This window comes from Bos indicus x Bos taurus, chromosome 22, assembly GCF_003369695.1.
Source record: "Bos indicus x Bos taurus breed Angus x Brahman F1 hybrid chromosome 22, Bos_hybrid_MaternalHap_v2.0, whole genome shotgun sequence".
In the NCBI taxonomy this organism is placed as follows: domain Eukaryota; kingdom Metazoa; phylum Chordata; class Mammalia; order Artiodactyla; family Bovidae; genus Bos; species Bos indicus x Bos taurus.
Genome location: NC_040097.1, coordinates 12,332,173 through 12,346,662, shown reverse-complemented (window position 1 = coordinate 12,346,662; position 14,490 = coordinate 12,332,173). Strand labels below are relative to the sequence as shown.

Genomic DNA, 14,490 nt, shown 5'->3' with positions numbered 1-14,490 from the left:
GGCAAGGAGCAAAGGAGAGCCCAGCTAGACCACCCATCCAGCTCATCAACTTCTGATGTCCCTTCCAGGCTATCTCTCCCCCTTGACATTTTGCTAGAGCCAAGGGACTTGGGTTTATGGACATTTCCGTATAAACCATCATAGCCTGGCCAGAAAAAAAGTCTCCCAAATGGAGAACCAGCTATTCTGACACAGAGCCACCAACTGGGCCAGCCGAGGTGGAGGGAGAGGCTGCAGGTGGATGGCGGGGCACTCGACCCCTCCCTCCTCCTCCCGCCTTGGACGGGGTGGAGCCGCTGCCTTATAAGCAGCAGAGGCGGGTCTGGCGGCAACTGAGCAAACTACAACCAGCGGCATCGCGGGACCCAGGGCAGCTCTGCAAGCAGCTCGGTGCCCGTTCCTCAGCATGGCCCCCTCAGCCTGGGCCGTCTGCTGCCTCCTGGGGGGCCTCCTCCTCCGGGGGGGCAGTCCCAACCCCGGCCCCAGCGTGCCCCGCCTGCGGCTCTCCTTCCGAGGTAGGGCAGTGCACTCTGTGCGTGTCTATGGAGCCCGTGACCCTGCTATACCCCAGGTGTGGGACTCTAGCCAGCCCCAGGCAGTCTGTTCTGCCAGCCGGAGGGGGGATTCAGCCACTCCTAGAACAGCCTGCAGGAAGGACTTTACAGTTATTCCCGGCCATGTGCTCCCTGCTGGCTGCCAGAGGCTCCTGGGAGGAAGGCAGGGGGAGGGGGACCAATCCTGGCAGATGGGACCGGGGTGGAGGTGGGAGACAAGAGACACACTGGGGGAGAACCTGAGTGAGGGGGCTTAGAGAAAAGGAGAGGGAGCTCAGTAGAGGCGGGCAGAGAGAGATGGGGAGGGGGCAGAGAGGGCAAGTCTGGAGGATCTGTCTACTCTCAGCTGCGCTCCTTGCCCAGGGCACACAGTGGGGAAGAGGGGGCCCCTCAGCCCATCCCCACAGCCCTGTTCCCACTCCTGCCTCTGGCAGCCCACTTTGTAATGCTGGCCTTTCTCTTCCCCTCCATCCGTGAGGCTCTGTGTGGCTTCCCTTCTTTGCCCATCCTGGTCCAGGAAGTTCCTCTGCAGATCTAACCTGTTGTGTTAGATCTGTTGTTAGATCTGTTAGATCACAACCATGTTGTGCTGCAGCTGGCACAAGCCTCTTCTGAATCTGATGAGACACAGGCTTGCAACAGAGTTTTCTTCGTGGGGAAACCAGAGGGATGGTCACCTTCTCCCAGTCCAAGGGGCGAGACTCAGGCCTTCTCTGGAGAGTTGGGGGGCAGGGGACATGGCTCCACTCTGGAGTCTGAAGGGAGTGTGGTGGTGGTGGGCTTGGGGAGGAGGGGGTGGAATGGGGTCCTGCCCTGGGAGCTGTGGCTTTGGGGGAGTCAGGCTACAAGAAAAGGTCCAAACAGGGCAAATCTCCTCCAAAGTACTGTCAGTCACGGAAGGCTTCCTGGAAGAGGCTGTTAATGAGTTTGGGGATAGAATTGAGTGTTTGGGGATAGAAAAGATGACTTTTGGGGCAGGTTTGGCTATCCCCCCTCCCCAAGGGTGGCCAGACATCCTGCTGTTTGTTTGCACACCCATCTCCTCCAGCTACCTAGCTGGACCCCAAAGACCTATTTCAGGACTCCCACCTCCTGGGACCCTCATCTGCAGACAGCCACCTCCATTCCTGGGTAGGCAGCGTCTATGGAGGAGAGAACCTTCTTTAGCCACATCCCTGGACCAGAGCCTAGAGATCCACCTGGCCGTATCTGGCCTCTCCCACACCCAGGCCTTAGGCAGATGCTCCCTCTGCTGGGAACACTCTCCCCTGTCTGCCCATCCCACTGAGTCAGCTTTGTATGCTGCTCAGACCACCCAGCCTTCCTCCAGGCTCTCCCAGCACTTCGCCCAGCTTGCAGCCATAAGTTCTGCTGGTGGGGCCATCTTCCTTGAGGAGCCGGTAGAGCACAGGCCAGGGGAAGGAGATGTGAACTGAAGACCAGGGGGCCATGGAGTGGAGGGAAAGGGGGCAGGCCTCTGGGTGGGCTTGGCTGGGTGGGGGGCTCTGAGTCCCCTGTCCCACCCACCCCCAGGAGTCACTTCCCAGAAGCCCTCCAGCAGCCCTGTGGATGGAAACATTTTCCAGATGTGAGTGTGTGGGGGGCGGTAGATGCACAGCTGGGACCCTCCACCTCCACAAACTGGCTGGAGAAGTGGGCTGAGCAGCAGCTCTGACCCCCTCCCTCGGCTCCCTCCTAGACCTCCTATCTGCCAACCGTTCTGCCATCTTTCTGGGCCCCCGGGGCTCCCTGGACCTTCAGGCCCTGTACCTGGACGAGTACCGGGACCGACTGTTTCTGGGCGGCCGTGATGCCATCTATTCTCTGCGGTTGGACCAGACATGGCCAGATCCCCGGGAGGTGAGCTGGACAGTTTGGGAAGCAACTCTCTCTGAGGGCTAGGTGACTCCAGACGGGAGGCTGACTGGGGCAACTGAGGCTGTGAGGTCAGGGGTCAGCCAGGCTGACCTGGCTGTGTTTCAGGTCCTGTGGCCACCACAGCCCGGACAGAGAGAGGAGTGCGTTCACAAGGGAAGAGATCCTTTGGTGAGTGCTATCAGGAGGGACTGTCCCCGACCCTGACCCACACCCAGGCCCTGACCCCAGGTGCCTGAGCTGGGGCCACGTGGAACAGATCTTGATGGTCTGGTAGAATCTCTCCTCACCCAAGATCCATCCCCCATCTGCCTTCTCCCCAGGTGGAGTGCGCCAACTTTGTGCGGGTGCTGCACCCCCACAACCGGACCCACCTGCTGGCGTGTGGCACTGGCGCCTTCCAGCCCACCTGTGCCCTCCTTGCTGTTGGGCATCGTGGAGAGGTGAGCTGCCGCGGCCCCACAAAGGGCTGGGAAGCTGTGACATTTCCTCCTACTGTCTGAATTCTACCCATTGAGCCTGGGTCGGGGCAGAGGGGTCAGAGCCTGAAAGGCGCCTTTGTGCCAGGGAGCCGCCCCTACTGGCAAGGTCCTGAATGAGGGCGCCTTCCACCCACCCCACTGTCTAGCCGCACGCAATGGCCACTGCCCGGGTAGGGGGCTGGCACTGCTTTCCCAGGTAACTCGTCTCCCTCCCTCTCCCCAGCATGTGCTCCATCTGGAGCCCCGAAGCATGGAAAGTGGGAGGGGGAGATGCCCACACGAGCCCAGTCGTCCCTTCGCCAGCACCTTTGTAGGTGGGTGACACCCAGGCCAGGGCCGGCATGACAAAGGTGGGGGTTGGCCAGCATCATTGGGAAGGGATGGGCCAGGTTCAGGGCCTGGCCCTCCTCCCCTGACTCTGCCCCCACCCCAACCCTAGGAGGGGAGCTGTACACAGGCCTCAATGCCGACTTCCTGGGGCATGAGGCCATGATCTTCCGGTCTGGGGGTCCCCGACCAGCCTTGCGTTCTGACTCTGACCAGAACCTCCTGCACGGTGAGCTCAGGGCTCTGCGAAGAGCAAGGCTGACTGGGTTCTGCCACTGGCACCAGCAGCGAGGAGGGAGTGGGGACCGGAGGGGCAGCCCATCCCCACTCCACTCCCTAAGACCCAGTGGGGTCCCTGGGGTCCCTGCGCCTCTTCTCCTCCTCACTGGTTCACCCCTGCCCTGTTCCTTCCCGTGAGGGCCCTCCCAACTCCTCCCTGTTACCTCCCAGACCCCAGGTTTGTGCTGGCCGCCCGGATCCCTGACAATTCTGACCCGGACGACGACAAGGTGTACTTCTTCTTCTCGGAGACAGTCCCCTCGCCTGACGGAGGCCCGGGCCGTGTCACCATCAGCCGAGTGGGCCGCGTCTGTGTGGTGAGAGCTGTGGAAGGGACAGTGAGGTTGGAATCCTGGCCATACACGTCTTCCCAGCCCTGTCCCCACCTGAAACTGTAGGCAAACTGAAGCAAGGGTGTGGAGCTGACATCCATGCCTCCCTCCAAGGGTGAGGGTGGAGGAGCAGGAAAGGGGGGGCCTGTCCTCGGGCCCCAAGGCTGACCGGCCCCCACCCCCCAGAATGATGCGGGCGGCCAGCGGGTGCTGGTGAACAAATGGAGCACCTTCCTCAAGGCCAGGCTGCTCTGCTCCGTGCCTGGCCCTGGCAGTGCCGAGACCCACTTCGACCAGCTGGGTAAGGGCATGGCCAGAGCACACAGGGTGAGGGCTGGAGAGGGCTCAGAGCCCGTGAGTGGGGGGCACTGGCGGTGGCCTTCTGTCTCCCAGAGGACGTGTTCCTGCTGTGGCCCAACTCGGGGAAGAGCCTGGAGGTGTACGCTCTGTTCAGCACGGTCAGGTGGGCAGATGGCCTCCCCTCACCCCCACCCCCGGCCCTGTCTCTACACCCTGGCCTCCCCTGTTGAGCCCCTGCTCTCACGTCCCAGCCTAGCCAGGAGTCCCTGACTCTGTCCCTGACTCGGTGACTCCGTGGCTGTATTCTTTGCCTGGGTGTCCTTGTTTTCCCGTCTCTGCTGACCGCAGGCCCCATCATCCTCCCTATGGAACTATGCTGCCCCCTTCCTGTCTCTGAGAACCTCCCTGGCCTGACTATCCCTGTCTGTTCTCTGCAGTGCTGTGTTCCAGGGCTATGCCATCTGTGTGTACCACATGGCTGATATCTGGGAGGTCTTCAAGGGGCCCTTTGCCCACCAAGATGGTCCCCAGCACCAATGGGGCCCCTATGGGGGCAAGGTGCCCTTTCCACGTCCTGGCATGGTGAGTATCTACCTGGGACCAGGGCAGGGCAGAGGGCTGAGTAGATGCTGGGAGGGGCTCTAGATGCCAAGGACAGGCTTGGGTCTGCGCAAAGCCCCAGGGCAGCAGCTGGGCTGGGTGGGGTGAGGAGGGGAGCGGAGCCCTGACTACACTGAGGAGTCTCTCATACAGCACTAAGGGTCCACGAGCTGTCCCTCAGAGGCTGGTGTGAACAGCCAGTGGAGTCTAGACACAGACTGGGGGTGGGGAATGTGACAACCCAGGAGGCTTCAGGCACTCCCTTTGCCATGGCCTACAGTGTCCCAGTAAGATGACTGCACAGCCAGGACGACCCTTTGGCAGCACCAAGGACTACCCGGATGAGGTGCTGCAGTTTGCCCGAGCCCACCCACTCATGTTCCGGCCCGTGCGTCCCCGGCGGGGTCGCCCTGTCCTTGTCAAAACCCATCTGGCCCAGCAGCTACGTCAGATCGTGGTGGACCGTGTGGAGGCAGAGGACGGGACCTACGACGTCATCTTTCTGGGGACTGGTAGGTGGGCTGCCTGGGGTGCCTGGCCAGGGGAGGTGTGCGGGGACCTGAGCTGCCCCTTCCTCTCCCACTGACCCCTCCTCCCCTGCCCCAGACTCAGGGTCCGTGCTCAAGGTCATTGCCCTCCAGGGGGCGGGCTCTGCAGAGCCTGAGGAAGTAGTTCTGGAAGAGCTCCAGGTGTTTAAGGTGAGCAGGGGGAACTGATGGGGAAGGTTCCCTTAGGCTCCATCCCTGTGTCTAGGCCTGGCTACAAGGAAGCAGGAGCAAAGTGTAGGAGGGAAATGGACCTATCTTTACCGAACCCGCAGTCAGTGGGCAGTGGGCCTCACTATCGCAGAGGCCTTGCCGACGCTTCTAAATGACTGCGGGCCTAGAAACATAGTCTGTGAGTTGAGAGGTGGGGGGCCCAGGGACAGATGGCCAAGGCGATCGCCCCTTGACAAAGCCCTGCCAGGCTCAAGTTGCAATGAGGAGTGACTGACACCCCAAGGGGTTCTGTTGACCCCTCTACAGAGTCAGGCAGGGGGTCATCTGTGTTTGGGGAACTGCTGAGCTTCCCCAAGTGGGTGGAATGGGTGATTTGGGACAGCTGCCTCATTGCTGGGGGACAGGGCTATGGGAGGGGACACCAGAGCTTTGTGCTTTTAGCCAAGCCTTGGAGGCCAGCCAGGGAGAGGGGACCTTTCTAAAACACAATGTGTGGGAAAGACCATCTGGTCTTAGTTGCCAGGGAGTGCACTGACCTGGGAGAAAGATGGCTTTCACTCAGAGGCTGGAAGAGGCTGAAAGCAGGGATTCAGGGCAGGTCTCACTTCTTTCCCAGGTGCCAACACCCATCACTGAGATGGAGATCTCCGTCAAAAGGGTAAGAGCAGCTGCCATGACTGCCAAATCCTCCTTCCTCTGATCTCCTGAAGTTTCCCTGAGCCCTGCTGTTTCCCAGCGGGCCCTGGGGCTGCCTGATTAGGCCCTGCAATGACGGTTGTGGGTTCAGCTAGGAGCTGAGATTCCCACGCATGAAACCCATGGGCAGTGGGAGGCCCTCAGTAAGTAAGCCTGTGTTCAGATAAGGGGAGATCCACAAAGGCCAGCAACTCAGGGCAGACAAAAACATGCTTGAAAACAGGATCCAGATTTTACATCAAACAGATTTTAAAGACATGCTGTGTGTCCTTTTGCAAGTGGCAAAACCTCCCCAAGTTCATCTGCCCCAGTTTATCTTTGGGTAAATCTCGACTTTTGTGCTAGAACTGCTCAAGGCAGTTCACCTCTAAAGTCAGAGGCAAGGCCATTGGGGTAGAAGGCAAAGGTCTGCTGCTTGGAGGGTCTGGAAAAGCCCCGTAGAAAAAAGACCCCAGGTGTGCCCCATCTCATCCACGCCCTAGCATAGGATCCGACGCAGATCAGGTGGGTGATAAACATTTTTTGTTCTGGGAATGCACTCAGGAGGTTCTGAAAGACTCTTGCAAATGTCAGGAGTGCCGAGGGGGCTGAGAGCCTAGCTGCTTCTGTGTGGAGCACAGACTCACCTCGGGCTCTGCCTGTGTCCCTCCCAGCAAATGCTGTACGTGGGCTCAAGGCTGGGCGTGGCCCGGTTGCAGCTGCACCAGTGCGAGACGTATGGCAGTGCCTGTGCGGAGTGCTGCCTGGCTCGGGACCCCTACTGCGCCTGGGACGGTGCCTCCTGCACCCGCTACCGGCCCGGCTCCAACAAGCGGCGGTTCCGCCGCCAGGACATCCGGCATGGCAACCCTGCCCTGCAGTGCCTGGGGCAGAGCCAGGAGGGTGAGCGGCGGAGGGCACGGGTTGCCCCTGTGGAGGGTGGCCTCAGGCTGCTCCTGTGGTCACAGGCAGCCCTCAGTTTCTGTGTGTGTGTAGCTCCTGTCAGCTATGGGTGCAGTGTCTTTGGGTAGAGAGAAGGGCTTAGGGATCAGCAGATGCCTAGTCCCTGTCACATTCATGGGGGGTCCTGGGCTGTGGGAGTCAGTTGGTGGTCCTGGGGGCCTTACAGTTCCTGAGCTGAGCCCACTTCCAAATCTTCCCCAGAGGAGACTGCAGGACTCGTGGCGACCACCACTGTCTACGGCACGGAGCACAACAGCACCTTCCTAGAGTGTCTGCCCAAGTCCCCACAGGCTGCCGCGCATTGGTTCTTGCAGAGGCCCGGGGACGAGAGGCCTGAGCAGGTGAGTGAGGACCCTGGCTCCAGCCTGCACGTGTCCTGCAGTCACACCCCTCCCTGAACTCTCAGGGGGAACCTGTCAAGATCAACTTAAGAAAAGCGTGTATCAGGCCCCTGGGGTGCCTAGAAGGAGGTGTCCCTGTTCCTGCCATCTGGGAACACCCAGGCCAGATGTGGTAGAACTTCTCCAGTGACAGGCAGCCCACAAATTTCCAGGCCCTGGGCTGGGCTCTGTCTGAGAGGGCCTGGCAGAGATGGCGGAGAGGGAAGGAGGGCTGGGCTGGTCAGGAAGGCTCCCATGCTTACACATATGGCTCATCTTTGAAGGGGTCTCTTCCTCAGGGTCTTCCTTCACCCTAGGAGGCCTGGGCCCCTGACCACCGGCCCTTGCACATACACCTCCACCACACACACATACACACAAGTACACACTGCCTGGCCCCTCACTTCCTCCCTAGAGTCCAGCTGTCTGCCTAGGCCCTCTCCTCCCCCATCCAGGAAAGTCTGTCAACCCCAGAGATGGCTTCAGTCTGGGGCCTGAGCTTGGGTGTGGGTGGCGCAGGGTGAAGAGCCATTCTCAAGCTGCTCCCACAGATGGGAAGGGGAGGGAGTGGGTTGATTACAGGAGGGGCTCTCCTCCCAGCTTGAGAACTGGGGGAGGCCAGCCTTGGGCCAGCTGTTAGGCTGGGCACTGAGAAGTCTCCCTGGGAGGGCAGAGTCAGGGGAGCAATGAGATGGAGTTACACACCACTCACCACCCAAGCAGTGCAGCCTTGGTGTACACACGTGCAGACAAAAGCCCAGCCAGGGTCCAGGCCAAAGATGGGTCGGATCGGAACCATGCTTCCCTCCTACACCATGATGGGCCTGTGGGCCCTTCAATATCAGGGGAGTGAACTGTGCAGACCAAGACAGGGAGAGCTCTGTACAGTGTCGAGTGTAGAGCAGTTTTAGTCCTCGGGCTGGGGGTAAACCCTGACTTGAGAAAAAGCCCATAAATACCCTTTAACCTTCTCTGTTCTCTGGGAATGTGTGCCAGGGGCCCCCAAGGCCAAGATAGGGGCTCCAGAGCTCTGACGAGGGGAGAAACCAGTCAATCAAACCTTTGAGAAGCCCCCTTCGCAGGCCCTGTCCTGGGTTCTGGGAAAGTGAGGCCCTGCCGGCAGTTAGTTCAGTCAAGGACGCTGAGCCTGCATGCTGCTGGGAAGGGGAGAATGAACCCTGAGATGGCAAATGTGGAAAAGCAAGGGGCAAAGAAGTTGATGGGGCAAACACTGCTCCAGGCGCCCTCACGCCCTCCCACACCTCCAGCAGGTGAAGACTGACGAGCGCGTCCTGCAAACAGAGCAGGGGCTGCTGTTCCGCAGGCTCAACCGCCTGGATGCGGGCACCTATACCTGCATGACGCTGGAGCATGGCTTCTCCCAGGTGGTGGTCCGCCTGGCTCTGGAGGTGATCGTGCCTGCACAGCTCGACATTCTGTTCCCCCGGGAGCCGAGGCCAGAGGAGCCCACAGCCCGAGGCGGCCCCACCTCCCCCTACTCCAAGGCCTGGTATAAGGATATCATGCAGCTCATCGGCTTCGCCAACCTGCCCCGGGTGGATGAGTACTGTGAGCGAGTGTGGTGCCCCTCCCGCAGCCGCACCCGCGGCAAACAGGCCAAGGGCAAGAGCTGGGTGGGGCTGGAGCTGGGCAAGAAGGTGAAGAGCCGGGTACAGGCCGAGCGCAATCGGACACCCCGGGAGGTATGAGGCTACATAGAGGAGGGAGGAGGAGGGGGTGGTCGGGATGGGCCGAGTGGCCAGCAGCAGCCCCCAGCATCTCCCACCCACCCAGCTAGGGCAGAGGGGGTTAACGTGCCTGATGGCCTCTTAGAGATAGAATCTCTGAGAGGCCCCCTCCAGGCCACCCGCAGGATAGGCTGGGGCCTGATGGAGGGCCCTGTGTCCCAGGCCTGTTCCTTGTCCCTCTCTGGGCTCTCAGTCCCAGGCGGGAGTCAACACCCTCTGGCTGCTGGCAACCCCAGTGGGTCTGCTATTTGTTCTTGAGCAAGGCTCCCACAGCACATTTCCGCTTGTGCCCAGAGGCGAGAGGGTTGGGTAGTTCTTACCCAGCCTGCAGAACAATGGCCATTCTGAGTGACCCTTAGAGTGGGTGTGTGGGTGCAGCTGAGGTGGTGTCTGGGCAGGGGGCCCGCAGGCAGACAAGGAGGGTGGAAGTCGCCCGTCAGCTAGCACTGGCTAAGAAGACCTACCTTGACTGAGGTGGAGAGGGAAAGTGGAGGCGCTGGGAAGGTGGAGCAGCAAGAACCCCCTCCCACTTTGTGCCCTGATGTTTGGTGCTTACCTGCCACCGCCCACCCCCTCTTCTCCATCTCAAAATCACAGAAGCACAGGCTGCTAGAGCTCCCTGAACCTCCCAGCCTAACTTCTCTACCCCGGGTCCCATTGCTGCCAGGCATGTTTCCTGAGATGCCCACCCCCTCCTGATGGGATTGCCTCTCCCCACCATCAGGGTCTCCATGTTGATGGGCAGGGAGAGGGTGAATTCTGGGAGAAGCTGTCCCTCATCTTTGTGGACTAGGAGATAGGGAGAGGGGAGTTGGGGTATTTAGAGGAGTGGGCTGTCTTTCCCAGGGCAATGCAAGCTTGCACACAGCTGGGACAATGGGGACGTGGCAGCTGTGTGAGCAGGCTGTGTGGTGAGGACAGAAGGCAGCGCTCTGCCTAGGGGGCCACAGAGGACTGAGATGGGGAGAGGTCAGGAGACCCTAGTATCGGCTACGGGACCCAGGAGCAGGAATTCTCAAGGCCCCAAGAAGGTGTCAATCAGCCCAGAAGCCACAGGTTTCCCACCCTGGGATCTTTGGTTTCTGCTAAATAAGGGTTTGTCATGGGTGGTTCATTTATGAACCCTATATTTTTCTTTTAAGGGAGAAAATTGCAGGGGGAAGCTGCTAAAGCCTGCTGGTTCTTGGGGGGTGCTGCCAGCTCAGGTAGTCAGGACACATTCTGTCTGGGTGTGTAGGGAGGTGTTTTTGCCATCAGCAGTAATGTGTTTCTTGGGCTGGGGAGCATGGAGGAGGAGGAGGACTAAATGAAAAGTTGTTCCCAGCCTGCATATGAACAAGTCAGTGACGCACAAAATGGACAGGAGGGGAACAAGAGCCTCAGGTTCAAGATTCCCTCCATTAAAAACCAAGAGGAAGGAAGGGGGGAAAAAAACAGATAAAAAGACAAGGCTTCCTGCCCGCCTGAACTCAAACCCAGACTGTGTCTGCCTTGGATTGCATCTGAGCCCCACGTCCACTCCCCACCTCTAGAGAACTGGGATCTGAAACAGGCCCCTTCCCCTCTTCTCATGGAAAGTGAGCCAGATGTGTCCTGAGGCTAACCTGACAGCACTTGGGGAAGCCTGCAGCCAGCGGCACTTGTGGCTGGGATGTCAGCAGGTAAAAGCAGAGGAGGAGCACTGTGCGGAGGGGGCTGGAGAAGAGAGGGGAAGAGAAGACAGCGGCTATGGAAGAGCGTAGGGGGAGAGCCCAGAGCCCCAGGCATGGATGTCAGAGCTGCCAGCAGCTCTGCCCCCGAATCCCAAGTTTTTTTAGTGGCAACTAGGCTGGGTCCCCTGGGGAAGTTACTCTGGAAAATGGAGGGAAGAGTTCAAAATCCTGACAAGGAACACCTGCACTTGGAAAATATGGATAGCTTCTACTGATCTCCACCCCGCCATCCCCATGGTACCTTGTGTTATTCACTCCTGGAAATGCCTCTGTGTGTGAATTCTATTTTTGTATTCATCTGTCGGGATGGGCCTCGTGGTTTCTCTGTCTTCAAAGCACACTTCTCATAATTACCATTGTTCTTTATATCGTCACCGCCCCTGAGTGCTGGTGAGGAGAGTGCAGGGGTTTTCCACACAACCTACAGGGAAAGGGATGAAGCTAATATTTATATCACGCAATTATATCATTATTGTGTCTGTGTATTTCTGTACTAAATTGATGCCATTCATGTGAGCTGTAAATGAGGGGCCTTCCCTGTCCATTCCAGAAGGGCAAAAACACCCTGGGTGGTTTTTTCTAAAAGGCAAGGAGATGGGTATCAGAGGAAGGAAGAAGTCAGAGGGCTTTGCTTATGAAGCTGAGATTGCTTATTAAATTAGGAAAATCCCATCCCATGGGCTTCTGAGACTTCTTGGAACTTCAGGAAGATGTTGAGCCAGGAAAAAAAAAATGCTGGCAAAGGGCAGCTGGCACGTAGGCAGCCTGCTCCTTTTTCACAATAACGCTTGACTTTGTGACAGCAACATTTGGCCTGGTGCCTGTCTTCAGCAGCCACATACCAACGTATATTAAAGCCACTGTGCTCTTGCTGGCGGCGGGGGCGGGGGTTGGGGGTGGAGGGGGTGGGGAACAGGGAGGGGGGCAGGCTGTGCTGTGGGAGCTGCAGCTTTGGGAGAGAGAGGAGGGGGAGCCCCTGAGTCTGAACTACTGTGCAGGCTGCAGGAGCCACCTCTCCACCAGCCCCACTCCCCACCGTGACATCATGCCCCTGCCCCAAGAGCAGACTCCACTGGTGCCAGACGGAGATAGGAAAAGGCAGGGTTGCTTTAGAAATGGGAAGGACATCACCCCAAGTCACCACAGAGCCCAGCCTCTTGCTTGGATGGGCCCTTCAACCCATGCTATGGACTAGTAGGCTTAACAGTCGTCAGTCATTAGTCCCATCTTGCAACCCCGGCCCCGGAGCAGGACCCCTGCTTTTGCCCCCTGGCCCGTGCACAAGCACCCAGGCCTCACAGAAAGTGAGGCCACCACCACCATCTGAGAAGCCTCATCAGAGCACCGTGTGTCGTGGACTGCTGGGCTGGGTGGGTGTGTGAATAGGGAGGGAGCCCCCCTCTCCCCTGGGATGCATGGTGTCTCTGCTCCCACATCACCACCATTCATTCCCTGAAGACCCCCTGGGCCTGGACTTCCCTGGGCCCCTCACCACCCCACCCCCCATCCCCCCATCTGGAGCCCTATTTCCTGCCACAGGAATTTCACTCTATCTTCTGCTCCCAGGTTTTTCCTCTGTCTTATATGTCCCCTGGTCTTTGGGCCTGTTTTATGATTTCTCAAACAGGTCTAGAGCTGGAAAGGGGCTTCGAGAAAGAGGTTAGTCAAATGACGTCCAAAATGGTGTCCTTTGGAACAACTGTATCATGAGATCCTTGACAAGTCAGATAAACACAGGATTTCTGTCCCCTTAGCCCCACAGAGCTGTGCATTGCCTGCTTGCTTGCCCTGTGAAGCTCCTGAGGAACCCACGATGATTCCTCATTAACTAGCATGTCTACTCTGTGCTATATGACTTTCCAAAACATGTGGTCCTCTAGCCCCCCGCCCCTGCCTTTCTTTCCCCATGGAGCAGCTGCCATTTCATGTTTCTAATGTTCTGAAGAGCATATTTTGGGGGAAATGCTGGTTAGATTAATTCCCGCCCTTTACATGTGAGATTAATTAATTAATCTCTGCCTTCTAAGCCTCTAAGCTCTGGAGGCCCTGACTTCCCAGATGGAATAGACACATCTTGGTTTCCCATGGCCAGCACCACGGCAGGACCTGACACCCCATGCTGCCACGCCGCCGGTCTGGTGTTCCTGGGACCTGGACTCTGCCCTGCCTCTGGCTTCTGTCCTCTCACACCCAGCCCGCCTCCCCAGCCCACTTCCTGCTCCTCTTGTGTCTGGCATGTTCCTCTGCGGAGGGTTAGGGTTCACTCCAAGCTTGTGGCTGTCCTGTAGTCCACAAGACTAGGTTTCTAAGCAAGGGTAAGGGGCAGAGCGGGGGCAGGATGAGGGAGGAAGACAGTCCTTTTCACTTTCTCAAATGGCTTCTTTGCTAAGCCAGGGTCCGGTCTCAGACACCCCTAGAATCCCCCGACTATAGGAGCAGGCAGGCAGCAGCCCTCAGGAGGCAGGTCTGGCTCCTGCCAGGTTTTCCTCTCTGTGGGCTGGCAAGGACCCGGGATGCGGTTGGAGTGAGGTGAGTCTCACAGGGCTCTGCAGTCCACCAAACTGAGGTGTCTCCCATCAGCCACATCTTCTTACAAGTAGCAGACAGCTGCTCAAGAATAGACCAGTTTTCACCCCAGTTAAGGATCTACCCCAACCTCACTCAAGTCCCAGCCTGAAAGGGCTCTGGCGAGGAGAAAGTTCAACACACAGCAAGATCAAATCCCCGGGGGGATATCTGAGATTACAAAATTGGCCCTGGTGTGCAGAGAGAATGAATGGGTGGGGCTAGGTTTAGATATAATACCTGATAAGGAGCTCAAGGATTGTTAGGCCTCCACCCTGGCTTCTCTTCCGGACTCACCCACCCTCCTGGTGCACAGGAGATGAAGAAAGTGGCCCCGTGCCCACTTCCCACTGCTCAGCCCCAGCCCGCCTTTGTGTGGGTACCACTGCTGGCCCCCCACTTCCTTAGAGGCCGTGTCCTAATGGAGCCTTTCACTTTCCCTGCTGGATTTTCATTAAGGAAACTTCTGGTTCCTCAACGTAGCCTATTAAAAAAAAAAAATCATTTTCCACTGGGGATGGGAAATGCTGCAGTCTCCAGGGAGGCCTTGCAAGGGATGCCCACCCTCATGCTCACACTGGGCCTCCAGCAGTCAACTAGTAGCTTGTACTCAGGAACTCTGCTGAGGACAGCTTAGGAGGCCAGTCTTAATTCCTGTCCCCTACAGAGGAAGATGACTGGAGTGCACCTAACCCATCCCAAGGGCGTATTTCACTGCCAAGAACATCCCACTGGGCAGAGAAGGAAGACCAGGGCAAGGGGACAGCTGCAGGCAGGAGAGGATTCCAAAGTGAAGCAAGGGGCCCAGAGCAGAGTCCAGGTGTCTGCCATCAAATGGAGGAGACAGAGACTTAAAGCCCAGATTTCCCACTTTGGGGGCCAACGGGGGCTCCGTTCTCACAGATAAAGGTACGGAAGAATGATGTGGCAGACCAGCAGCTTGCTTTATGGGCATGAGCTCATCTGTTCACTCTGCCTG

The 14,490-nt window shown here is 58.3% G+C and overlaps 1 protein-coding gene across 2 annotated transcripts; it reads left to right on the top strand.

The window, feature by feature from the left end:
* The first annotated feature begins 317 nt into the window (after positions 1–317).
* SEMA3G (semaphorin 3G) lies at positions 318–11,618 on the top strand. 2 transcript variants are annotated; one of them, XM_027523016.1, is made up of 16 exons: positions 318–515; positions 2,254–2,414; positions 2,538–2,600; positions 2,753–2,872; positions 3,135–3,225; positions 3,351–3,467; positions 3,689–3,834; positions 4,036–4,150; positions 4,243–4,312; positions 4,587–4,731; positions 5,030–5,261; positions 5,356–5,447; positions 6,085–6,126; positions 6,818–7,046; positions 7,308–7,447; positions 8,758–11,618. In XM_027523016.1, the coding sequence occupies exons 1-16, from the start codon at positions 407–409 to the stop codon at positions 9,193–9,195; spliced, it is 2,310 nt and encodes a 769-aa protein (XP_027378817.1). In that variant the 5' UTR covers positions 318–406; the 3' UTR covers positions 9,196–11,618. The 2 variants fall into 2 exon arrangements, with proteins under 2 accessions (XP_027378817.1, XP_027378816.1); XM_027523015.1 differs by having other exon boundaries at positions 8,755–11,618.
* Positions 11,619–14,490: the final 2,872 nt, after the last annotated feature.